Genomic DNA, 24,484 nt, shown 5'->3' with positions numbered 1-24,484 from the left:
ACGCTCAGTAGCCATCTCAGAATGGTGGATGCTGCTTCCGTCTGTTGGTCACAGAGGAGCCCATGTTTCTTTGTAGGAAAGAAAGGGTGTAGTTAAAAATAGGCCGTCATCTCTCTGAAGGGAATGTCCTTCTGCCCCTTTAGGACATCGACGTGGACGTCCTGGCCTTGGTCAATGACACGGTGGCGACCATGATGACCTGCGCCTATGATGACCCGTACTGTGAAGTGGGAGTCATTATTGGTAATTTCTCTTGGAATTTGTTTTGGGATCAGGATGAACAGCAAGTAGACAGTCTGGCGGTTGTGCCCAAGGGAGGGGAGGGGAGCGTCACGGACCGAAATAAGAAGGAAGCGAACATGGGGACGTGGTTGTCAGCATGGAAAACTGGAATAATGGGGAAGGGGAGAAGATATTTCTGAGAGAGAGAATCAAAGTCAGATGTAGCCTGAGGACCATGGAACTCAATGCAAATGTTGATTAAATACCTACTATGTGCAAGGCCATGATAGCAGCTGGGAACAGGGTGATGAAAAAAGATAATGTTCTCTATTTCTTCTTTGGTCATCAACTTTTCCTTTATCCATAGTTCTGAAGAGTAAGCTTTTCCAAATTCCCCTAATTTGCTTATAACACCACCTCTTATTTCTAATGCATGTGCTCATTTGGACTTATCTTGGTATACAATGTGAGTTACTGGTCTATGTCTAGTTTCTGCCAAACTGGTTTCCAATTTTCCCAGCAATTTTTGTCAATTTATATTTTTGTTATTAGTTTTTATTTATCTATCTATTTATTTATCTGCTGAGGCAACTGGGGTTAAGTGACTTACCCACGGTTACACAGCTAAGAAGTGTTAAGTGTCTGAGACCAGATTTGAACTCGATTCTTCCTAACTTCAGGGCTGGTGCTCTATCCACTGTGCTACCCAGCTGCCCCAATTTTTGTCAGTTTTTGTCAAATAGTGATTTCTTGTCTGTCAAACTTGGACCTTGGAGTCCACTAGATTACGTGTTCATTTACGGCGTGTATTGTGCACTTAATCTATTCCACTGATCCACCATTCCGTTTCTGAGTCAGTACCAGACTGTTCTGATGATTACTGCTCTGTAATTCAGTTTGAGATCTGGTACAGATAGGCCACTCTTCTTTACATTTTCCCCTAGATTCACTTGATATTCTTGACCTTTTGCTCTTCCAGATGAATTTTATTATTTTTTTCTTGCTCTACAAAACAATTTTTGGGCATTGTGTGACTTTAGTCCATCACAGTCTGAAGGGGCAACGAAGAAACTTGCCGCCGAGAAGAGTAGCTGGTCGGGGCAGTCGGGAGCACACCACAGAGCTCTACAGAGAATAGCAAGAGGTGTCCTGAGGTCGGGGGTCTTCCCCCGCTTTTGTCCTTTGTGTGTAATGAGAGGGTTTTTCTGGCTTCTCCCTTAGGAACTGGTACCAATGCCTGTTACATGGAGGACATGAGCAACATCGACCTGGTGGAAGGGGACGAGGGCAGGATGTGCATCAATACGGAGTGGGGCGCCTTCGGGGAAGACGGCTCCTTGGAGGACATCCGGACCGAGTTTGACAGGGAGATAGACCTGGGGTCCATCAATCCAGGGAAGCAGCTGTACGTGATTTTCTGTTTCTCCGTTGGGATGGAGGCCGGTTGAGCCTCTGTGCTTTAGGTCCTCAGGGCTTCTCAGGGGCTGCTGGTGGCTAGGGGACAAATTCAGATTTGAAAGCCTTGGAACGTGCCTCCTTCAGAACGTCGCTGTGTCTGGCCCAGGGGTGATCCCAGTCTTGGCTCCCCTTTCTGTCTCCCCTTCTCTATTTTTCCATTGCTCTGACCTCTCCATTTCCCATTCCCCTGCCTTTCCCTGACATTCACTTGGCCATTTTAAGTTTACAAAGCCCCTCACGTATGCCCTCTCATTGGAACCTCCTAACAACTAGCAGTGGCTATAACTATCTCCACTTTATCCATAACTGGGGACTTTAGCACAACATTCTCAATGGCTTGAGCCAGATAGGGAAATTGAGGCTTAGAGCTGTCCACGGATTGGCCTGTGGTCTTTGCTAATATCAGAGACAGGATTGGTCCTAGGATTGGTCTTCAAGACCAGCCTTTTACCTCCTGTGCCACACTGCCCCTTGATTATTGAATGAGTTCTTCACAGATCTCCGCACCTCCATTGTCTCCCTACATGAACTCCTCTTCATGTCCCACTTCTGCTCCAATACCTTCTGAGGCTCCTCATTTAACAAACAAAACTCGGACTCCTCATATCCTGGCATTCAAGGCCTTCTGCAATCTGGCATTCTGGGTCCAGTTTGAATTGTTCCTTTCTTGTACCCTACTGGTCTGCCTCGCTGACCTAATCTGTGCCCGTCAGTCCTGTGCCCTCTCTGCTGGGTGCTTTTACACCCGAGACATCTGAATAGGAAGAAACTTTTTTCAGATGAAATGTTTTATTAAAACAACCAACTAATCTCAGTTAGCAGCATTTACATCCCAGTTACTTTATTTCAGATTATTTTAATACTCCCTAGTCCCTTTGTCTAAGACCCCAATGGATTTATTTACCCATTCTCCTGTGACTGGACTAGGATATTTACAATTTAGGTTTGGACGCTTTCTTTAAATCGAACGTGGTTTTTTCTTAAACCTGACGCTGCTCTGGAGATCTTTGAGCCAATAATTGCTCCTTTTATTGTCCTTTGTGATGGCGCCTTCATGACTTCTTCCCAACAGTTATTTGGAGCGGGGTTTTCTCACGTTTGTGGGCACATGTGCCATGTGTTTCTAAGTGGAGCAAACAGAGCCAGTGCGTGAGGGCTTCAGGAATAAGTCCCAGAAGGAGTCTGTTCTTCAGGGGGCACTGAGCGACCATGGCCAAGCTCTCGGGGTTCCCTACTTCAAAGGGCTGTCCGTAGGGGTGGGAACTTGAGAAGTTTCTGGAGGAAAGCACCGTCCGAGGTCAGCAGCGGGTGGGTCATCCCCTCGTCCCTCTCGTTGGATCTTAGGTTTGAGAAGATGATCAGCGGACTGTACCTCGGGGAGCTGGTCAGACTCATTCTTCTGAAGATGACCAAGGCCGGCCTCCTGTTCCGTGGGGAGAAATCCTCTGTTCTCTTCACCAAGGGCAAGATTGAGACCCGACACGTGGCTGCCATGGAGAAGTGAGACTTCTTTCTCTTTCTTTTCTTCTTTAGCTTATTGTACCCGGGCCAAGTTCTTCTCCATCTTTCTTGACTTGGGCAATGATGTCAAATTCTCCTTAATTTTAGAAGCGGTCAAGTAGCACAGTGGTTAGAATGCTGGACTCGGAACCTGAGTTCAAATCCAGCCTCACTCTCTCTAGCTGTGTGACCCAAGCACACTGAACCTGTTTGCCTCAGTTTCCCCATCTGTAAAATGAGGATAATAACAGCACTCTACTTCTCAGAATTATTGTAATGATAATAAGATAACAATTATAAAGCACTCAACACTTTCTGGACAGGGGCTTTATAAAGCACTAGATAAATATTAGCCAATATTATGATTATTAGCTATAACATGGGGTTAATAATAGCAATAATAGCAAAAATGAGATTTTAGTAAAGTTCTTTGTGCGATCCTAACATTCTATATGAAACACAAGCTATTTTTGTTACCATGTACAAATAACATATTATTGTTATAGTATTCTTGTGTTATTACAGTGACAATAACAACTATCATTGTTAGTAATTCCGTGTTTGGTGGTTCTTGGGATCACAAAATGTTAGAACTGCAGGAACCTTAGAGGCTGTCTAGTCCAATGCACTCGTTTTACAGACGAGGAAACTGAGGCAGAAATTTAAGTGACTGCCCAGGATCACTGGACAAGGGAGTATCTTAGACAGGAGTTGAACTGAGGGATCTGACTCCGGATGAAAGCTCTTCCTGCTGGGCCACTGAGAACAGCAATGGCTCCCCCCGCCCCCAGTGCTGCCAGGTTGGCAAAGCCCTTTCCTGCCCTCTGAGGTCCATGGGCTGAGAGTTATCCGTCCATTTTACAGATGAGGGACCGAGGTTCAGATAGGGAACTGCTGTGTCCGAGCAGGAATTCCAGACTCCACCAGAACCGGGCAGTACATGAGTGCGCTGCTTTTGCTCCTTGGTTCCAGGTACAAGGAGGGGCTCCAGAACACCAGAGAGATCCTGAGGGAGCTGGGCCTGGAGCCCTCGGAGGAGGACTGTGTGGCGGTCCAGCACGTGTGCACCATCGTCTCCTTCCGCTCGGCCAATCTCCTCGCCGCCGCCCTGGCTGCCATCCTGACGCGCCTGCGGGAAAACAAGAAGCTGACGCGGCTCCGGACCACCGTGGGGGTGGATGGCACGCTCTACAAAACGCACCCTCAGTAAGGAGCGCCCGACCTCGTCCCCAGGGCGGCCGGGCAGGGGGCTGCCGCCTCCCAGCACTGGCTCGGCTGCTCACCCCCGGCCTGAGTTCCTTCTGGCACCGAGGGCCGCAGGCTCTGAATGGTGCTTCCCCTGCCCCTGCAGCCACACCTGGCTCTCCGCCCCATTTTACAGGGGAGGAAACTGAGACCCAAGTTGTCCAACTAGTGGTCCACTTTCTGATCGTCTCTCCTGGGCAGACTCCTGAAGGTTTGGGAATCTCAAGTGGGCCCAGGTCAGGAAGGGTGGGTCTGGGGAATGTCTTTAGATGTGTGTGTGTGTGTGTGTGTGTGTGTGTGTGTGTGTGTGTGAGAGAGAGAGAGGGAGAGAAAGAGAGACAGAGAGACAGAGACAGAGAGAACAGAGACAGAGACAGAGAACAGAGACAGAGAGAGAGAGACAGAGACAGAGAGACAGAGACAGAGACAGAGACAGAGAGAGAGAGAACAGAGAGAGAGAGAGAGAGAGAGAGAGAGAGAGACAGATACAGAGAGAACAGAGAGACAGAGACAGAGGGAGACAGAGACACTCAGACAGAGAGAGACAGAGAGAACAGAGAGACAGAAACAGAGAGAGACAGAGACAAAGAGAGACAGACAGACAGACAGGCAGAGACAGAGAGAGACAGACAGGAAAATGGAGGCCATTGAGAAGCTTCTAGGGGACTGAGGCAGGGGGAAGGACTCTGGCTGAGGGAACCTTGGAAGGCTAGGCTGGGGCCCAGGCGGAGGGGCTTCCTCCAAAGAGCTGGAGATGCTCAATGGGCAGAGCTCTGGGGACTTGGATTCACAGACCAGCTTGCGGCCCCTAGGGCCAGGCTCCTCCTGTCTCAGAAGCTCTGCTTCCTCCTCTGTAACAGGAGGGGTTTGGGCTAGAGCCCCTCAGTGGCCCCTTTGGGCTCCAAACCCTGGCTCTCAGGATCCTCAGTCTGTGTCTCCATCACAGGTACCCAAAGCGTCTCCACAAAGTGGTGAGGAAGCTGGTCCCCAACTGCGACGTCCGGTTCCTCCTCTCCGAGAGCGGCAGCGCCAAGGGGGCGGCCATGGTGACCGCCGTGGCCGCTCGATTGCAGGCCCAGCGGAAGCTCATCAACGAGGTGCTGTCCCAGTTCCAACTGTCCAGGGAGCACCTGGTGAGTGTGAAGAACAAGATGAGGGCTGAGATGGACTACGGGCTGAAGAAGGCGACCCAGCCTCTGGCCACAGTGAAGATGCTGCCCACCTACGTCTGCTCCATGCCCGACGGGACAGGTAGGCCGGGCGCCCCCTTCTCTCTGGCTTCCATTTGTGTCTGACCCGAGTCAGAGCTTTGTACGATGTTCAGGGTCTGTTTTATCCCTGAGATTGTTCCCGGTGTTGTCCTGTGTCCTCGAAGAGGAGCGAGACCTCAGAGAGGTGACCCATGACATGCGAGTGAGGGAGGGTGGGCAAGGTCCCCTGCCTCATTTTACCCTCCAGAGCCACGTGGACACCTGGAGGTGGCCCTCCCCGAGATAATAGAGCGGGGACCACTGGGAAATCTCATCCAATTCATTCACAAACTATAAAATCCAGAGAGCAGACGTTCAAGGATTGGGCTACTCTCCATGGCTCAAACCACAGATCCACCCAGAGAAAAAGCATCACACTATAAAGCAGTCCTTTCTATGGAGGCAACTAGGTGGCGCAGTGGATAGAGTGCCAGCTGCAGCCAGGAAGCTCTGAGTTCAAATGTGACCTCAGACACTTATTAGTTGTGTGATCCCAGGTAAGTCACTTCATCCTTGTGCCTCAGTTTCCTCATCTGTAAAATGGGAACACCCTGGAGAGGGAAACCTCCTGGACAAAAGTGCCAAGCCATTTTTACTTAAAATTCCAAAACAAATACTAATAGATAAGAATAAAACAAAAAGTGAGCTAAATCTCCAAACAAAGCCTTCAACTTTCAAGTACTTTTGTTTTGGTGACAAAATAAAAATAAGAATAGCATAACATTCAATTTAAATGAAAATAAAAAGCACAAAACATTATTTTGTTCCCCTATGAATCCTCAAGGTCTTTGGATGGTTTAGAAAAAAAAAATAGCTGTTGGCGACAGCTAGATGGTCCAGTGGTTAAAGTACCAGCCCTGGAGTCAGACTAGCTGTGTGACTTTGAACAAGTCGTTTAACCCTATTTGCCGAAGGAAGGAAGGAAGGAAGGAAGGAAGGAAGGAAGGAAGGAAGGAAGGAAGGAAGGAAGGAAGGAAGGAAGGAAGGAAAAAGAAAAGAAAGATGGAAGGAAGGGAGAAAAAATAGCTACTGTCCATGTGGCTCCTCTTCTTATCTATTGTTCTTACTTAGCCTCTGTCTGAAGCAAGGGGTTCTTACCCCTTTTGTGCCATGAGGATCTGCTAACCCCTTCTCAAAATCACATTTTTAAATGCATAAAATAAAATGTACAGGATCACAAGGAGCCCCAAATTGTATGGTTATTTCACTGGAAAGTGGACCCTGGCTCTGAAGTCCAGGGTCCTGGATTCACATTCTGCTTTGGAAGCTTATTCCCTGTGTGATGTTGGGCAGTCACCTGTTTAGGTCTCAGTTTCCTCACCTGTAAAATGGAGACATTAGACTACCGAGCCTCTCAGGTCCCTCCCAGCCCTAAATCTGGGATTTTTTTTAACGCTCTATTTGAGTCACATTTCTGCCCCAAGGAGCAGTGGGGATCAGAATAAGAAGTCGCTCCCGGACTCAGGAAAACCTTCCCACGCAGAGGCCCCTTTGCCTCTCGGTGGCCTAGGAAACCCTCAGGCTGTTAAGCAGTAGATGGATCTCCCGCCTGCATCAGCAGGGGGAGGCCCGGGCCCGAAATTCCCGCCTTTTCCAGATTGCGCGGCCCGGAGTCCCGGAGGGACCCACACTCCCCCTGGTCCCAGGCGCCCTCTTTCCCTTGGAGATGCCCTGGCCCCAGGGAGAGACTTGGAGGATCCCGGTTCCTGCGGGTGCAGCTCCCCCTGCTGGCAAAGAGCTGATAGTTCCATTCGATTCACGGATTTTTCTTTTTATTCGCACCTCTATGTGCCCGGTAGGGACAAAAGTGGACGGGCCCCTGCCCAGGAAGCTCGCCCTCTGCCCAGCAGATCGGGGGTTTCCGTGGCTTCCGGTGGCCAGGAGCCCTCCCCTCTGCCCATTTAGCGGGGCCGGTCCCGCTTCACAGCTCTGCCCGGGTCTAGAGCTCCCCGGCCGGGCCCTTGAGGTGCGGGGGTGACCCTCGGGCCCCCAGAGTCCTCAGCGGCCTGCGAACACCCGGCGCTCCTCCCGCCCGTCCCACCGCTGGCTTTTCTGGAGCCATTTTCCAGCCGGGCCCAACTCGGCGACCCCCTCTGGGCTTTTCGGCAGAGACACGGGGTCTTTTGGCCGTGTCCTCCTCCGGCTCCATTTGCAGATGAGGAAACTGAGGCCCACGGGGCGAAGGGGCTTGTCCAGGGTCGCGCGGCCAGCCAGCGTCCGTGGCCGAGTGGGAGCCCGGGACCCTCTGACTCCCTAGTCGCTCTCTGGCCCTCGGGGGCTTCCGTTTCGCGGGCTTGCTGACCGCGGCCGCCCGCAGGCTGACCTGGGCCCGGGGGGTCTGGGGACGGGGCCCGGGGTCCGGGGGCGAAGTTCACGGCGGCTCTCCGCCCCGCAGAGAAGGGCAAGTACCTGGCGCTGGACCTCGGGGGGACCAACTTCCGGGTCCTCCTGGTGAAGATCAGCAGCGGGCGGAGGTCGGTGAGGATGTACAACAAGATCTTCGCCATCCCGCTGGAGATCATGCAGGGCACGGGGGAAGAGGTAAGGCTGGGCCTGCCGGGGCCGCGGGGGGCGGGGCGCCCGACCCGCCCCCTGACCCCGCCCCCTCCCCGCAGCTGTTTGACCACATCGTCCACTGCATCGCCGACTTCCTGGATTACATGGGCATCAAGGGGGCCAGCAGCCTGCCCCTGGGCTTCACCTTCTCCTTCCCCTGCAAGCAGACCGGCCTCGACAAGGTAAGGCCCGCGCCCGGCTGCCCTGGCTCCCACTCTGTCCTCCTTCACCCGGGAAGCTCCCACCGACGCCCCGAGTCACGGCGGCCGCTGCTTCGGGAGGCTGAGCGGCCGGGAGGGACCCAGAGCCCATCCAGCCTGACGGTCCCATCCGACAGATGGGGAAACTGAGGCCGCCGGGAGGGTCCCCAGAGCTCCTCCAACCTGACGGTCCCATCCGACAGAGGGGGAAACTGAGGCGGCCGGGAGAGTCCCCAGAGCTCATCCAGCCTGATGGTCCCATTAGACAGACGGGGAAACTGAGGCGGCCGGGAGGGACCCCAGAGCTCATCCAGCCTGACGGTCCCATCCGACAGAGGGGGAAACTGAGGCGGCCGGGAGGGTCCCCAGAGCTCATCCAGCCCGACGGTCCCATCCGACAGATGGGGAAACTGAGGCGGCCGGGAGGGACCCCAGAGCTCCTCCAGCCTGACGGTCCCATCCGACAGAGGGGGAAACTGAGGCGGGGAAACTGAGGCGGCCGGGAGGGTCCCCAGAGCTCATCCAGCCTGACGGTCCCATCCGACAGATGGGGAAACTGAGGCGGCCGGGAGGGTCCCCAGAGCTCCTCCAGCCTGACGGTCCCATCCGACAGAGGGGGAAATGAGGCGGCTGGGAGGGACCCAGAGCTCATCCAGCCCGACGGTCCCATCCGACAGAAGGGGAAACTGAGGCGGCCGGGAGGGTCCCCAGAGCTCCTCCAGCCTGACGGTCCCATCCGACAGAGGGGGAAACTGAGGCGGCCGGGAGGGTCCCCAGAGCTCATCCAGCCTGACGGGTCCCATCAGACAGAGGGGGAAATGAGGCGGCCGGAGGGTCCCCAGAGCTCATCCAGCCTGATGGTCCCATCCGACAGAGGGGGAAACTGAGGCGGCCGGGAGGGACCCAGAGCCCATCCAGCCTGACGGGTCCCATCCGACAGAAGGGGAAACTGAGGCGGCCGGGAGGGTCCCCAGAGCTCCTCCAGCCTGACGGTCCCATCCGACAGAGGGGGAAACTGAGGCGGCCGGGAGGGTCCCCAGAGCTCATCCAGCCTGACGGGTCCCATCAGACAGAGGGGGAAATGAGGCGGCCGGGAGGGTCCCCAGAGCTCATCCAGCCTGACGGTCCCATCCGACAGAGGGGGAAACTGAGGCGGCCGGGAGGGACCCAGAGCCCATCCAGCCTGACGGGTCCCATCCGACAGAAGGGGAAACTGAGGCGGCCGGGAGGGTCCCCAGAGCTCCTCCAGCCTGACGGTCCCATCCGACAGAGGGGGAAACTGAGGCAGCCGGGAGGGACCCCAGAGCTCCTCCAGCCTGACGGTCCCATCCGACAGAGGGGGAAATGAGGCGGCCGGGAGGGTCCCCAGAGCTCATCCAGCCTGACGGTCCCATCAGACAGATGGGGAAACTGAGGCGGCCGGGAGGGTCCCCAGAGCTCATGCAGCCTGACGGTCCCATCCGACAGAGGGGGAAACTGAGGCGGCCGGGAGGGTCCCCAGAGCTCATCCAGCCTGATGGTCCCATTAGACAGACGGGGAAACTGAGGCGGCCGGGAGGGACCCCAGAGCTCATCCAGCCTGACGGTCCCATCCGACAGAGGGGGAAACTGAGGTGGCCGGGAGGGTCCCCAGAGCCCATCCAGCCTGACGGTCCCATCCGACAGACAGGGAAACTGAGGCGGCCGGGAGGGACCCCAGAGCTCATCCAGCCTGACGGTCCCATCAGACAGACGGGGAAACTGAGGCGGCCGGGAGGGACCCAGAGCCCATCCAGCCTGATGGTCCCATCAGACAGACGGGGAAACTGAGGCGGCCGGGAGGGTCCCCAGAGCTCCTCCAGCCTGACGGTCCCATCAGACAGACGGGGAAACTGAGGCGGCCGGGAGGGTCCCCAGAGCTCCTCCAGCCCGACGGTCCCATCCGACAGACAGGGAAACTGAGGCGGCCGGGAGGGACCCCAGAGCTCCTCCAGCCTGACGGTCCCATCCGACAGATGGGGAAACTGAGGCGGCCGGGAGGGACCCAGAGCCCATCCAGCCTGATGGTCCCATCAGACAGACGGGGAAACTGAGGCGGCCGGGAGGGACCCCAGAGCTCCTCCAGCCTGACGGTCCCATCAGACAGACGGGGAAACTGAGGCGGCCGGGAGGGTCCCCAGAGCTCCTCCAGCCCGACGGTCCCATCCGACAGACAGGGAAACTGAGGCGGCCGGGAGGGACCCCAGAGCTCCTCCAGCCTGACGGTCCCATCCGACAGATGGGGAAACTGAGGCGGCCGGGAGGGACCCAGAGCCCATCCAGCCTGATGGTCCCATCAGACAGACGGGGAAACTGAGGCGGCCGGGAGGGACCCAGAGCCCATCCAGCCTGACGGTCCCATCCGACAGACAGGGAAACTGAGGCGGCCGGGAGGGACCCCAGAGCTCCTCCAGCCTGACGGTCCCATCCGACAGATGGGGAAACTGAGGCGGCCGGGAGGGACCCAGAGCCCATCCAGCCTGATGGTCCCATCAGACAGACGGGGAAACTGAGGCGGCCGGGAGGGACCCCAGAGCTCCTCCAGCCTGACGGTCCCATCAGACAGACGGGGAAACTGAGGCGGCCGGGAGGGACCCCAGAGCTCCTCCAGCCTGACGGTCCCATCAGACAGACGGGGAAACTGAGGCGGCCGGGAGGGTCCCCAGAGCTCCTCCAGCCTGACGGTCCCATCAGACAGACGGGGAAACTGAGGCGGCCGGGAGGGTCCCCAGAGCTCCTCCAGCCCGACGGTCCCATCCGACAGATGGGGAAACTGAGGCGGCCGGGAGGGTCCCCAGAGCTCCTCCAGCCCGACGGTCCCATCCGACAGACGGGGAAACTGAGGCGGCCGGGAGGGACCCCAGAGCTCCTCCAGCCTGACGGTCCCATCCGACAGATGGGGAAACTGAGGCGGCCGGGAGGGACCCAGAGCCCATCCAGCCTGATGGTCCCATTAGACAGACGGGGAAACTGAGGCGGCCGGGAGGGACCCAGAGCCCATCCAGCCTGACGGTCCCATCCGACAGACGGGGAAACTGAGGCGGCCGGGAGGGACCCCAGAGCTCCTCCAGCCTGACGGTCCCATCAGACAGACGGGGAAACTGAGGCGGCCGGGAGGGTCCCCAGAGCTCATCCAGCCTGACGGTCCCATCCGACAGAGGGGGAAACTGAGGCAGCCAGGGGGTCCCATAACCACTAAGTGTCAGAGCTGGAATTCCATCCCTGATTTTGAATCCAGAGCCCTGCAGACACACAGGTGTCGGGGGAGGATGAGGGAAGAGCCCTGCCCAGCACCAAGCAGAGCATGGTGACAAGAGTCAACACCGAAGTGCATGTGTGATGGAGCATTTATCAAGCACTGTCTGTATTCTGGGCCACAAATACAAGCAAGCAGAGCAACTCCTGCTCCCCAAAAGCTTCTGTTCTGCTAGGAGAAGACAGCAGGCGAAGGAGCGCGGGAAAGACGCAGATGAGCCGGGGAGCAAGAGCTGGTGCAGCTAAGATGATGAGAAAGGGCTGCCAGCTCCAGATTCCTCCAGAGTCCATACAGATGTGGAGCTCTCAGAGCCAACGAGGCTGTGTCCTGCCGAAGGACAATGGCGACAGAGGAGAAGGGGAAGAAGCATTTATTAAATGCCTCCTGGGTGCCTGGCACTGTGCAAGTGGTTTCTAAATAGGTCCCATTTGATCTTCCCAACAATCCTGGGAGGTCATTGCCATTTTACAGATGAGGAAACTGAGGCAGGCAGGAGGTGAAATCACACATCCATCCATCCATCACACATCCGAGTGAAGACTCGGGCCCAGGTTTTCCTTATGTTAAACTCCTGATCTATCCGCTGCAGTCTCTCCATCGCATTTTCTGACACGTTCTTCTTGCACTCTCCACCTCTGGGAGTGTGTCCAGCCTGTTCCCTGTGCCTGCCCTGCCTTCCTTCCCCTCCTTCCCTGGCTGAATTCCTCCTCGGCCTTTAAAGTCCAGCTTCAGGAGGACTCCTGACATCCCTGGTCTGTTGACAATAACTGCCCTATAGCGGCCCCTGTTTTTAACTCTGCTACAATGAGAGAGACAGAGAGAGAAAGGAGAGAGAGAGAGAGAGAGAAGAGAGAGAGAGAGAGAGGAGAGAGAGAGAGAGAGAGAGAGAGAGAGAAGAGAGAGAGAGAGAGAGAGAGGAGAGAGAGAGAGAGAGAGAGAGAAAGAGACAGAGAGAGAAAGGAGAGACAGAGAGAAAGGAGAGACAGAGAGACAGAGACAGACAAAGATAGAGGGAGGGAGAGAAAGAGGGAGGGAGAGAAAGAAGGAAGGAGGGAGGGCGGGAGGGAGAGAGAGAGAAAATGTTTTATTTCTCTCCTAGCTTAGGAGTGTCATAAAGACAGAGATCAGGTCTTTTTAAATTGTGCATCTCCATGAGTGTTTAGTCCAGAGCGAGGTACACAGCAAGTGTTTAATAAATGCTTTGAATCATATAATAAGTCAAACAAACAGACGAATGAATGAATGAATGCTGTGTTGCATCACAGCACTTCAGTCAGGGAGCGAGGAGCCGTGGTGACTCGCTGTCTTGCCCTAGTCCATTCTTCCCAGGGCTCTGGGGCATGAAGGCTTCTGGCACTAAGCTGCTGCCCTGGTTATTTTTAGGGGACGCTGAGGATTACATCAATCCAAGTACAGACTGTTCTCTCCAGAAACGTTCTCAGCCATCACGCCACGTCTCTCCCCTTTGTGTGGGAGTTCTGGCTTATAGCCACGCTTTCGCTTATTCTTCTAACAGACATGTGGGGCAGGGACAGGGATGGTCCTTTCCATTTTTCAGGGGGAGAAACTGAGGCTCAAAGGTGTAGCGTGGCATACAGGCTCGTGACTGAACTAGGACTTGATCCACTTCCCTGGTATTCTGGGTCCTGGACCAGAGATTCTCCCTCCACCTTATACTCATTTAACTAAGACCCAGAAAATCAGGTGGAACTTTTTTTCTCTTTCTAAGGACTTGAGTTTCCCATGTGTCATGGAAACATCACCACGTTGCCCCTTGTAGAGCTGGAGGAGCCTGGAGGCCATGTGGTCTGGCTTCCTCTGAGCAGAAATAACGTGTGGCCACTCCTGAGGCTCAACTGGACCGTCTTCCCTTCTCTCTCGACTTTGTCTTTCTCTTGGAGGCTCCATAATTCCATGGGCTCCATGATTATCTGTATGCAGATAATCCCCAGATCCACAAACCCGAGCTCGTCCTGGTCACCAGTCGCCTTTTGGAAATTTCTGTCAGCTTCTCAGATTCAACATGTCTGAACTTTTTATCTACTCCTCAAACCCCCTCCTTCTCCTAATTTCTCCTATTTCTGTTGAGGACGTGAGCACCCTTCTAATCCCCCAGGTTTGGAATCAAATTATTCTCAACCTTTCTCTCTTCCTCACATCTCATATTCTCAATGGTCTGATGTCTCTTTATGTCTCTATCTCTGTCTTTTTCTCCCCTTTTCTGTCTTTTCTTGTCTCTCTTTTCCCCCTTTTTTGTCTCTCTCTCCTCTCTTTCTTTCCCTCCTTCTCTCGTTTCTTTCTCTCTTGTTTCTCTTTTTCCCTCTCTCCTTGTCTTTCTCTGTGTCTCTCTCTTCTTCTTTGTTTCTTTGTCTCTCCCCTTTTCTGTCTCTGTCTCTCTCCCTCTCTACTCTTTCTCTGTCTCTGTTTCTACAGAGCCATCATCCTAGTTGCCCTGACCACCTCTCTCCCCTGGATTATTGCAATGGTCTCTCACATCCTACTGACTCAACCTTTCTCGCCCCCTCCTCCACACATCATCTACTCCACATCTTGAGTTAATCACATTCTGACCCATGTGGTAACTGAGGTCATGATGAGCTGTGTGGACATGCAGGGGTTAATTGATTTTTTTTCTGTTCAGATTGACTTCCTGCCTTCTCTTTCAGGGGATACTCCTGGAGTGGACCAAAGGATTCAAAGCCACGGACTGTGAAGGGGAAGATGTGGTGGAAATGCTCAGGGAGGCCATTAAGAGGAGAAATGTAGGTGCTTGGGGATCCTTCCCCTGACCTCCGGCCCTCGCCTTCTCCCTCTCCCCCGGCTCTCTGGGTCCCTCTTTCCCCCAGGGCCTCCAGACTAGGAGCACGGCAGGGATGACTTGGGAAGGACCCCCGGTCCGTGCTCACTGCAGAACTTGCTCCTGTCGTAGGAATTTGAGCTGGATATTGTCGCCGTTGTCAATGACACGGTGGGAACCATGATGACTTGTGGATATGAAGACCCTGACTGTGAAATCGGTCTCATCGCAGGTAAGCCCGGTTTTACCTGCTACAGGCCCCCTGCTCACGGCGTTGTTCGGCTCAGTGGTTCTTGCCACAGGCCTGGGAGGGCAGGGGTTTGTTATGTTCTCTGGGCTGCGTCCCAACTCCTGTATGAAGCTGTTTGACCCTGGGCAGTTAATTCGTCTAATCTGAGTTGGATAAATAATATCTGGGCCTCCCATCCCCAAAGCGCCTGTGAAGAAGATACTTTGTAATCCTGTAGAGTTGTAATGTGTGGGTGGGGAAACTGAGGCACAGAAGATCACTTGCCCAGGGTTGTATAGTCTAGAAATAAGGCAGCTGGGAGCAAGGTCTCAGACCTGAATCTTCATCTCGGGCAGTGCCCGTCTCTTGCCAGGGACCTCTAGGCCAAAGGTTTCTTACCTGAGGTCCGTGAATCTGTTTAGACAAACAGACAGACAGAGAAATTAATGGATAAGATAGAGGGATCCGTAGATAGATAGATGATAGATGGATTGGTGGATGGAAAAATAGAGGGAGGGAGGGAGGGAGATAAAAAGATAGATGATTGGATAGAAAATGGATAGAGACAGATGAATGGATGGATGGATAGATTTTTTAAAAAAGAGATAACTAAGTAGATGGATGGATGAATCAATAAATAGATATAAATGGATCAGTCGATGGACAGATAGATGGAAAGACATAGATGTGGAGGCAGAATTAGTTCAATAGAATTGGGGTTGTGTCCTCAGTAATCCTGTACATTTTATTCCCTGAAGTTAAAAGGATGATTCAAAGAAGATGGCCCCAGGCTTCACGAGCGGGGCAGCGGGGTCCAGGCACAAAAAGGGTTAAAAGGTGCCTCGGGCAGTGGCCTGGGGCGCGCACTGGGGGAGGTGCTAGTTTGAAATTCGGGGAGCCGAGCCCCAGCCGCCTCTGCCATCTGCCGCCTCGCTGACTTAGTGAGGTCATCTCTCACTTGGAGGAAGCAGCTTCCTCCTCTGCCAGTGAGGGCTGGACCTCCGGGGCTTCTGGGCTCCTCCCAGGTCCCCATTTATGGCCCGTTATCCTTCTTTGCTTTGGGGGTGGAGAAAAATAAACCAATTCAGTGCAAGTGTCTTAAGTGCAAGGTCCAGTGCTCGTCCCTGAGGATTTGTCCAAACTAAGCGTGCATGTGTGTACACTCCCAATCACACTCAAACAAGACACACTCACATACACACACTTACACTCACACTCACAGACACACAATTGCATCCTCAGAAGAGCATCGAGTTTTCCGATCACGACTTAAACAGTGTCCGACAATCTTGGAATCCTCGAAAGGATCCCAGCGGGCGCCGGGGCTACTTTGCCCCTGATCCCGTGAGCCTGTGTCCTTGAAGGGGGGAAGCTGAGGCAGCTCTTAGGTGAAAAGCTCCGGGGGGTGGGGGGAAAAGGGGAGGGGCCTGCCCTGAGTACCCCACCCCCTCCTTTCAGAGCTGAGGGAGCTGAGCCACTCAGGACCCCACACAGAGCCTTCTTTCCTTCCTCACATCGATAACCTTGTCGATTCATTAATCGGCAGAAAGCTGGACGACCCAGATCTCCGGCCAAGAACAGGACAGGATCACGCCCTTTTCCTCTCTTTACTGATTAAAGGATGTTACCCTTCTTCCTTTATCACTCATATATGTATATATATCACTCATATAATCGAACTGCTTAGAAGCCCCCTCCCCTTCACCCTCCCTGACCCACCTGACAAGGACAAGTCCGATGCTTTAACCTGGCCCCGGGGGTGCCGAGGGTGACCCCGCGACGCTGCCTCTGCGCCAGGAAGGCGGAGGTCTGGCCGGGTCGAGGGCGGCTCTGCCGCGGGGCCCGGCCTCCCTGCTGACCCCTCATCCCTATGGGACCAGCCCAGCTCAGCGCAGCCACCTCACACGCCCAGAGTAGTGGCCTTTCGGCCCCAACAGTTCACGGACTCCGGGGGAGTGCAGGGGGCCGGCCACCCGTCCGAGGCAGCTCAGTCCGGGCTCCGGATGCCGCGGCCCCTGCAGCCGTCACTGCAGCCCTTGGGTTTCCCTCCAGGAACCGGCAGCAACGTGTGCTACATGGAAGAGATGAGCAACATCGAGCTCGTAGACGGGGACGAGGGCAAGATGTGCATCAACACTGAGTGGGGCGGGTTCGGGGACAACGGCTGCTTGGACGAGATCAGGACCCAGTATGACGTGGAAGTGGATGAAGGCTCCCTGAACCCTGGCAAGCAGAGGTAAAGTTGAGGGGCTGGGGGTGAGCTCCTGCAGCTCCAGGAGGAAGGGGCAGCTGGCAGGGGCGGCTTGGTGCCTGGTCCTGCCACTCATTTCTGGGTAACCTTCAGCAAACCATTTAGCTTACCCCTGCCTCAGTTTCCTTATCTGTAAAATGAGGGGATCGTATTAGGGGGCTCCCAAAGTCCCTTCCAACCCTGACTCTATGAGCTGAAGGTTTGGCAGGCTTATATTGGGGCACAATTCAGGAACTGGCTGACATTCCCTCCCCCAAAAAGGGAGTTTGAAGCACACCTTAGTATCTTGGACAACAATTTTTAAAGGATGGTTGCCCATATATATAAACATATATATGGCACCATCTAGTTGCCTCTCTCTCTCCCCCCATATGTGTATATATATATATGTATGTGTGTGTACATATATATGTATGTGTGTGTGTATATATATATAATATTTTAAAAGGATAGGAACCAAAAGATTTATTTTCATTGTGATCATGTTTATTTGTAACTAAGAGCTGGCATTACACATAATGGATAAACCTTAGAGACTTTACCACTAAGAGCAGGGGAAAATCAGGGCTGCTTACTTTCACCACTGCCATTCAGAATAGTTTTAAATCTTTGCAATAAAAGGGAAAGAGGAGGAGAAAGAGAAATTAAGTGCTAGCAAAAAAGAGATTTGCAAACCTCTTTTTGATATGTTTTCATATGCTCAGAAAAATCAAGAGTCTCAACAAAAACATTTGAGATAAGAGACTGACTTCCCCCCACTACCCCTATCCAATCTGAGGCCCCATTATAGTAGGGAGAAGACTCAGGGCTTTTAAGGGTTATGTCAATAGATTATGAGCTGAAGAGAAGGGAACCCTGCTAAGGTGGGAAGGCTCTGACCATGGACTGGTGATGGACTATATGGTACGGGAAGAGCTCTGTTTGGAGAGATCTAAATTATCAGGTTAGCCACCAGGGAAGAATTTTGTTTTCACAATAATTCACTTGAAAATGGCTTTAGAGGGAATATTTATATAAACACTATTTACACATCTATAATTAGCTGCAAATATTCTAGTACCAGCAGCTTACTTTTCTTTACGCACCGAGATTTAGTGTTTCCTTGTCACATCACTGAGGGCGGATGGAGCGAGCTTCTCTTGGGACTTATTTTTATGTCAGGCACTGTGCTAAGCGCCGGGAGTACCAGAGGACATTCTCTGACCTCAGGAAGCTTCCATTCCAGTAGGGGCCCGCCACACATAATTTGGGAGCTGGAAACGGGAGATGCGCCCAGACGGTCCGGCCAGGGATAGGAGCGGCCAGAGTGGGGTGGAGTGGAATAGAGAGCGCGTGGCGGAAGCGTCCGGGAAATGTTGGGGAGCCCAGAACTGAGCGAGAGAAGGCAACAACCCGCCTCCCATTCTACAGACTGACCGGGCTCAAAGCAATTTAATGACTTGTTCGTCATCATGACGTGGTTAACGTGACCCCCATTTATTCTTCCTTGAAAAAAGGTACGAGAAGATGACCAGCGGCATGTACCTGGGGGAGATCGTGAGGCAGATTTTAATCGATCTAACCAAGCACGGACTCCTGTTTCGAGGGAAGATTTCAGAGCGACTCAGGACCAGAGGAATATTTGAAACCAAGTTCCTGTCCCAGATCGAAAGGTAAGGACTCGGCTCCTGCAATATCCTCCGGGGCTGCCTCTGATGGGACCGCAGGGAATTGTGCCATCGGGTTCATCACTGAGTCGGCATGTGGTTCTTTGAAAATCACCTCTCCTCTAGTGCTTCTGATGGAGTTTTTAGAAATGCCTTACAGCGATGACAAAAATAACTTGTCGCTCTTTATTGATCACAGGATCCGGGGCTAGCGGGAACCTCAGAGATCAGACTCTAACCTCTTCTTTTATAGATGGGTAAAATGAGGCACAGAGACTCAGTACCTGAGTGTCTGACACAGCGTTTTGGACTAACTAGCACTTTATCCATGGTGTAGTATAGTCTCCCATTAACTACAAGAGGTTACCTTTTAACATGAACGCATTCATCAATTGTCCTCCTCCAAATACTAAGTCAGGTCAATTGTCCTGGATGAGGGGTTGGAAGTGATGAAAACAAGAAATTTGAGGGGCAGGGGATAGAGAAGATGTGGATGGGGCCCCGCAGGAGGATCCTTGAGGGCTGGGGAGAGGCAAGATGTGGAAGAGGGACACAGGAATATCAATCAATAGTAGCTGTCATGTGTAGTGTGCCTGACAGTTATGTATACATTCTCTTATTTAGTCCTACGTGGTAGAAACTGGAAAATTTTCAAAGTCTAGTGTTCTGGAAAGAGTCTTGGGCCTGAAATCTGAAGGTCAGGGTTCTAATTCCATTGTAGTTGGTCACTTCCATCGAGGCCATCTGTAAAGGACAAGGATGGGGACTGGACTTGTGATTTGATTTTTAATTTTTAATAATAGCTTTTTTATTTTCAAAATACATGCAAAGAGAGTTTTCAATATTCACCCTTGAAAAACCTTGTCTCCAAAATTTTTCTCCATCCCCTCCAAGTAATCCAATATAAGTTAAACATGTACAATTCTAAACATATTCCTACATTGATCATACTGCACAAAAAAAATCAGATCTAAAAGGAAAAAAACAAATAAATCACCACACATTCAGTTCCCATGGTCCTGCTTCTGGGTGCAGATGGCTCTGTCTATCACAAGTCTATTAAAATTGGCTTGAATCACTTCATTGTTGAAGAGAGCCACGTCTGTCAGAATTGATCCTCATATAATATTGTTGTTGAAGTGTATAATGATCTCCTGGTTCTGCTCATTTCACTCAGCTTCGGTTCCTGTCAGTCTCTCCAGGCCTTTCTGAAATCCTCCTGCTGGTCATTCTTACAGAACAATAATATTCCATAACATTCATATACCACAATTTATTCAGCCATTCTCCAATGGATGGGCATCTACTCAGTTACCAGTTTCTGGCCACTACAAAGAGGGACATTCTTGCAATACAGCTCCCTTTCCCTTCTTTAAGATCTCTTTGGGGTATAAGCCCAGTAATAACACTGCTGGCTCAAAGGGAATGCACAGTTTGATAGCTTTGGAGCATAGTTCCAAATCACTCTCCAGAATGGCTGATCAGTTCACAGTTCCAACAACAAGTTCCAGTCACCTTGTTGAACTGGTGATTTAATAGATATAGAGAACTTATCTCTGGGGGAAGTAAGCCTTCTCTGGATCTCAGTTTCCTCATGTGTCAATTGGACTAGATGGCTTCTTTTTAAGACGTTGGGACTTAGAGCAGGAAGTATCCTGAGAGATCACATATTTCAATCCCTTTGTTTTATAGAATGGTAAACTGAGTGTTCAGAGTACTGATATATGTCCAAGTAACAACTCTGGCTCTGCTCAGATATTCTGTGATTCAGGCAGGCTTCTTCTGGGGCCAAGAAGTCACCTTGCCCCTGCTAGAGTGCTCGTCCATCTTCTAAGGACATACTCTGATAGACCTGAGATCTCATCCAGCCCAGGGGTCCCCTACCCATCACGAGCAGCTTTAGTCCATGGCGTTCCCCCCAAGTTCAACACTAGGCATTTTCCCAGCGTGCTAAGGGGATCTTCCTGGTGTGCTTAGGATTCTACCCATTATGCTAAAGGAATCTACCCAGCGTGCTAAGGGGATCTTCCCATTGTGCTAAGGGGATCTTCCTGATGTGCTAAGGGGATCTACCCAGTGTGCCAAGGGTTCTACCCAGCATGCTAAGAGGATCTTCCCAGCGTGCTAAGAGGATCTATCCGGCGTGCTAAGGGGATCTACCCAATTGCAACAGCAATATCACCAAAAATCTGTCCAATGCGCACACGACATCTGTTTTCAGAAACTTCAGCAACTCTTGTGTGGGAGGCAAGCCTAATGGGAAGGAAGGCTGCTTGACTCTTAGAGCCCTGCCTTGTGGGGGGAGAAAAGGAAGCACTCTGCTTCCCTCCCAGTTCTGCTGAAGAGACTGGAGGCGTTAAGTCAGCAGAAGGAGCACTCAGCTTGAATCAGGAGATCTGGAGTCAGAATGCTGGCTCCACTGCTTACTTCTCTCAGGGGCTTAGTATAAAAGGGCTGGACTGGACATTCTCGAAGGCCCCTTCCACCGTGCTAACAGAAGAGCTCTAGACTTAGAATTGGGAAAATCCAACCTCACACGCTTCTGGGCAAGTCACTAAACTTCGTCCACACCATATGGATTGTCCACCTCCTAGGGTTGCTGTGATCATTGAATGAGGTGATTGATGTGTAGAGCATGCTACAGAAAAGTCAGGTCTTTTATTATATATAGGACTACCAGACACATAAGTATAATACAAGGGGAAGGAGAATTGCTGTTTTTATAGAGTGCTTTAAAGTACTCTGCAGATAGTATCTTATTTGATAGTCACAGTAACCCAGAGAGGTAGGTGCTGTTATTAGAAATTAAGAAACTGAGGCAGATGGTGGTTAAGGGACTTGTCCAGGATCACACAACTAATAAATGTCTTGAGGCTGGATTTTAAGTCAGATTTTCCTTGACGCTGCTCTGTGGGGCTGCTTCAAAGAAAGGGCCCTCAGTAAAGGCAAGATACCCTCAGTAAATTTAAGGAGAGAAAACTCTTTCAGCTGAGACACCAGAAAAGGTTTCCTGAAGGAGTTCGTATCTGAACTAATCCATGAGTTTTAAAGTAAGATGGATTAAGAAATATAAATTATATATAATTATATGCTAAACTACATAAACACATTTATATAAATATAGAAATGTTTATATTTTTATATAACTATCTATATATATGGATATATATATATAACTATCCATAGTTATATATTAATAAAACATTAAAGTTATAAAATGTGTTTAACATTTAAATATATAAGTTAAAATAACATATTTAGAATATATAAATATGTATTTTTATTGGTGTCTTTTATTTGGACATCGGTATCATTTTCTATCCCCCTTCAGCAGATTGAACCCTCTCTAGTGACAAAGGAAAAAAAAACAAATAAGCAAAAGTCTGTGATGTATAAATAAGGTCTGACAGCTTGTATGGTATTCCATACCATCCATATGGTATACCAATGGGTAGTTGTCTCCCATTTCTCTGTTCTGAAAAGGGTGAGATGCTTTATTCAGGCCCTTCACTTTTTTTTTTTTTCTATTCCTCAGTTCCAACTTTTTTATAGTGACTGTTAGTGACAGGGTAAATTTTTCTCTTGGTTCTGTTTGCTTTACTTTGCATCAATTTATATAAATTTTCCCTTTTCTTTGAATTCCTCATGTACATCAAAATTGAAGACTTGGTTCTTCAGGGGATCCATAGGGAAGGTGCATGAGCAGGAAAATAGCCCGGCTTAGGAAAAATACTTTGACAGATGAACTGGAAAAGGAAAGGACTGGAGATGAGAAACCAATTAGAAGCTTTTAAGATGAGGGCCTGAACAAGAATCACAGTGGTGTGAGTGGAGAGAAAGGGATGGATGGGAAATGGCTACAGAAAGGTGTGTCCTTGATGTAGAAAAGTTGGGGAATGGAAGTCTAACATGCCCCCAGGACGCTCAAGAGCATGTTCTCAGCACTTGGAGATGTTAACCTGGAGCAGATTTGGGAGTCATGGGTGTAGAAAGGATGGTGGGACCCAGTGGAACAGGGGGCAGCAAAAAGTAGGGTGTAAAAGGAGGAGAGAGGAATCTGAGGGACTCCCAGCACCCTTTGAGGGTGGAAATGAGACAGAGCAAGCCAAAGAGCTTGCTGAGGAGCAAGCAGCCAGATGGTGAAGAGGAGGACCAGGAAAGGGTGTTGTCATCAGGCCCGAGGGAGGAGTGAACAGCGGGAGAAGAGTGGGCGACACTGCTAAAAGCCGCCGAAGGTTAAGGTTGGGGACTGGGAAAAAGCCATCAGGAGGTCCAAGGCGGACTTTGACATTGGGGAGCAGAATTCAGATCCCGAGGAGGGGAGGAGGGGATGATGGCAGTGGGCGTAGCTGGTGGATATTAGTGTTTGGCAGGGAAAGGGAGGCAAAATATAAATAGCTCCCAGGAAGAGAATCAGGGCCCTCCTGCACTTTCTTCTCTGATTCTAAATAACTGCAAGGGAGAGAGGGCGACCCACAGCCGTGACGGGAAATTTATCTTGGTGAGCTCGAAGGCAATCGTCTGCTGCTCTGGTAGGACGTGATTCATTTATTCATTCCCCACACGCCGTGCTGGAGTCTGGTCCTGGGGCTGTCTGGAATTCGAGCAGCCCTCTCTCTGCCTTCACGTTGGAATGTCAGAAATCATCAACCTTTCCTCTGACCCATCGTCCCTGTCCTGGAACAGAGCGCCAGGCTCAGCTCCCTCGCGCTCCATGGCCAGCTTTACGCCGTGTCGCCCCAGTCTCTCTGCTGGTCTCCAGGCTCGCGATACCTTTCTTTCCGACATCTTGGGTGTCCAGTAGACATCTTTAAGTCTGTCCAAGATGGAGCTCGTTATCTTTCCCCCAACCAACCCCCCTATCATGGGGACCGGGAGACCATCCCGGAGTCTCCGTTTGGGTATAATTTTAAGCGCGTGTCGCTGAAATGGGGAACCCTGGGGAAGTGCCCCTGTCAGCAGGCCGGTGGCTCTGGTTGTCATATTGCATGGAGAAGGGGACCCTGCAGGAGCAGATTTCCAACTCTTATGTAGACAAAGTGAATAGCCCAGACGTGGAGGGTCCCATCCCTGAAGGAGAGCGAGCGGGGGCAGAGCGGTCGCTGCCCTTGGAGGTTCCCATTCCTCCTGGGAGTCCTTGGAACACTGGGTCTCCTCCCAGGTCCCGGGCTCAGAGCAGGACGACCCCAGGCCCAGGTGCCTTCGTGACCAGACTTTTTTCCCTGTCTGCAGTGACAGGCTGGCCCTCCTCCAGGTCCGGAGAATCCTGCAGCAGCTGGGCCTGGACAGCACCTGCGACGACAGCATTGTGGTCAAGGAGGTGTGCGGGGCGGTCTCGCGGCGAGCGGCCCAGCTCTGCGGGGCCGGCCTGGCAGCCATTGTGGAGAAGAGACGGGAAGACCGCAAAGCGGAGCGCCTGAAAATCACCGTGGGCGTGGACGGGACGCTCTTCAAACTGCACCCGCAGTGAGTATCCCCACCCACAGTAGGTGCTTCACGCTTCTTGTCCAGCGAGGGCGGAGAGATGGGGAGACTGGGGATTAAGTCCTGGGCCTTCTATTGGTCAACTAATCGCTCAGTTAACAAGCATGTATTAAGTGCCTACTATGTGTCCGGCACACAGTAGGAGAACAGAGACAAATATGAAAGTCTCTCTCCTCCAGGAAGAGACCAAATATATGGGATGCATATTCATAGTCAATACAGAACAAGGCACCGACCAGTGTTATCTCTCCAAGTGTCATCATCTCTAAAGCAGATAGACCACTAGTAACAGCAACGTACCTTCCCTAGCAGTATAAGCTTTCTTCCAACCCTACTGTGCGTGGCTGCCCAACATGACACAGGGCGCGGGGC

General features: G+C 51.9%; 1 protein-coding gene across 1 annotated transcript in view; it reads left to right on the top strand.

Moving 5' to 3' along the window:
• The window catches only part of HKDC1 (hexokinase domain containing 1), a 41,241-nt gene that overhangs the window by 14,216 nt on the left and 2,541 nt on the right, over positions 1-24,484 (top strand). The window contains exons 6-17 of the mRNA XM_051982553.1: positions 144-243; positions 1,444-1,627; positions 3,025-3,180; positions 4,153-4,386; positions 5,372-5,676; positions 8,071-8,216; positions 8,291-8,413; positions 14,372-14,467; positions 14,635-14,734; positions 16,784-16,967; positions 18,479-18,634; positions 23,861-24,094. Coding sequence (XP_051838513.1) covers positions 144-243; positions 1,444-1,627; positions 3,025-3,180; positions 4,153-4,386; positions 5,372-5,676; positions 8,071-8,216; positions 8,291-8,413; positions 14,372-14,467; positions 14,635-14,734; positions 16,784-16,967; positions 18,479-18,634; positions 23,861-24,094 — 2,018 coding nt within the window. The remainder of the gene's footprint in view (positions 1-143; positions 244-1,443; positions 1,628-3,024; positions 3,181-4,152; positions 4,387-5,371; positions 5,677-8,070; positions 8,217-8,290; positions 8,414-14,371; positions 14,468-14,634; positions 14,735-16,783; positions 16,968-18,478; positions 18,635-23,860; positions 24,095-24,484) is intronic.

Source organism: Antechinus flavipes, chromosome 2 (genome assembly GCF_016432865.1).
Source record: "Antechinus flavipes isolate AdamAnt ecotype Samford, QLD, Australia chromosome 2, AdamAnt_v2, whole genome shotgun sequence".
Lineage (NCBI taxonomy): Eukaryota > Metazoa > Chordata > Mammalia > Dasyuromorphia > Dasyuridae > Antechinus > Antechinus flavipes.
This window is presented reverse-complemented; position numbering and strand designations above follow the sequence as displayed.